At 32.6% G+C, this 1,525-nt stretch overlaps 1 protein-coding gene across 1 annotated transcript; it reads right to left on the bottom strand.

Moving 5' to 3' along the window:
* Nucleotides 1-236: 236 nt before the first annotated feature.
* LOC122798031 (trace amine-associated receptor 4-like) lies at nucleotides 237-1,268 on the bottom strand. Its single transcript, XM_044066685.1, has one exon. It carries the CDS (start codon nucleotides 1,266-1,268, stop codon nucleotides 237-239), a length of 1,032 nt encoding a protein of 343 aa, XP_043922620.1.
* Nucleotides 1,269-1,525: the final 257 nt, after the last annotated feature.

Below are 1,525 nucleotides of genomic sequence, written 5' to 3'. Positions count from 1 at the left end.
CACATGTAACTGATGACTATTTTTGAAGCAAAGAGAAGAACTAGATATGGCATTATATTCTGCTACTTTTATTTAGTGTTTGTGATAAACAGCATACCCATGAACCTGGAGCAACATGAAAACCTGGATAAAATATGTTGATTTGATCACAAGCCAAAGATTAATGAAAGTTACTTCAAGGGGAATTAAAAAAACTTATACAGATTGAATTCTATCTTGTAAAGCATCATTCTTTGTTAATGGTTTTCAGATGAGAGATTAAAAGTAGAGGATGCTATAGTAAATATTTTTCCAGTCAAAACCAATTTAAATGTTATTCGAAACCAGGGATAAAAGAAGCCATAAATAATAGGATTACAAGCAGAATTAAAATATGCTAGCCAGATTAATGCTTCAAAAATAAATGATGGAACAAAAATATTGAAATAAAAAATCATCAATGTTATTATTGTAATGGGAATCCAACAAAATAAAAATGCACCCATTATTAATATAAGAGTTTTAGTAGCCTTTTGCTCTGCAGCTTTTATGTGTTTGATATGTTTTTTCACAGAAGTGATCTTGTCTCTAATGCCATTAATAACTTTGGCATGTTTTCTAGCCACTACAAAAATGTTGAAGTAAAGGCCTATCATTACAGATGCAGGCAAAAAGCAGTTTACAATAGGCACAATCACTGCCCACACTTTGTCTACTGTTGGGATGCATAACCCTTCACAAGATAGAGAAGCCAAAGAAGTGTACTCTATGTTGCTACCAAAGAACACAAGAAAATAGCTGAGGCATATGGGTACTGCCCAACAGACAGGTAAAAATATTGTTATTACAGTTAATGTGATTTTTAAAGAATAATGCAGTGGGTCACAAATATTGTAATAGCGATCTACAGCAATAAAGCAAAGGTGAAAAACGGAAACAGTTGTGAAAGCCATGTCAAATGCAGAGTGGATTTTACAAAATGTCTTTCCAAAATACCAGCATGTTTCAATAGATCTTACCATGCTAAAAGGTAACACAAGTAAGCCTACTAGAAAATCAGTAACAGCCAGAGAAAGTGTTATAAAGTTAGTAGGAGTGTGAAGCTCTTTGAAATGAGAGACCGAGATGATAACCACAAGGTTTCCACAAATAACAGTTATTATAATTGCAACTATTAATGCATATAGTACAACATTAACTGTTGCAGGAAGTTTACTTCTGATACATGACCCTTCAATAGATGGGAAGCAGTACATCTCCTCCAGACTTTGAGAAGTTGAAATATTCATGTCTTTTTTTTTTTTACATTCTAAATATTTTTCTTTTCATTGCTGATTGTAGATATCCAGGAGCTGGAAAGAATAAAACAATTCATTATGCAAACAAAAATGCATAAATGTATAGATGATACCATCAGTTTAGCATATGCAAACACACACATACAGAATATGTCAAGAATGAGCTGAATCCTGTTGTACAAAATAGTAACCCTTTTACAGACCTTTACATTTCTGCATCTGTTTGCTAAAAATACAGAATGTTGATC

This window comes from Protopterus annectens, chromosome 1.part0, assembly GCF_019279795.1.
Source record: "Protopterus annectens isolate FY-2018-M chromosome 1.part0, PAN1.0, whole genome shotgun sequence".
In the NCBI taxonomy this organism is placed as follows: domain Eukaryota; kingdom Metazoa; phylum Chordata; order Ceratodontiformes; family Protopteridae; genus Protopterus; species Protopterus annectens.
This window is presented reverse-complemented; position numbering and strand designations above follow the sequence as displayed.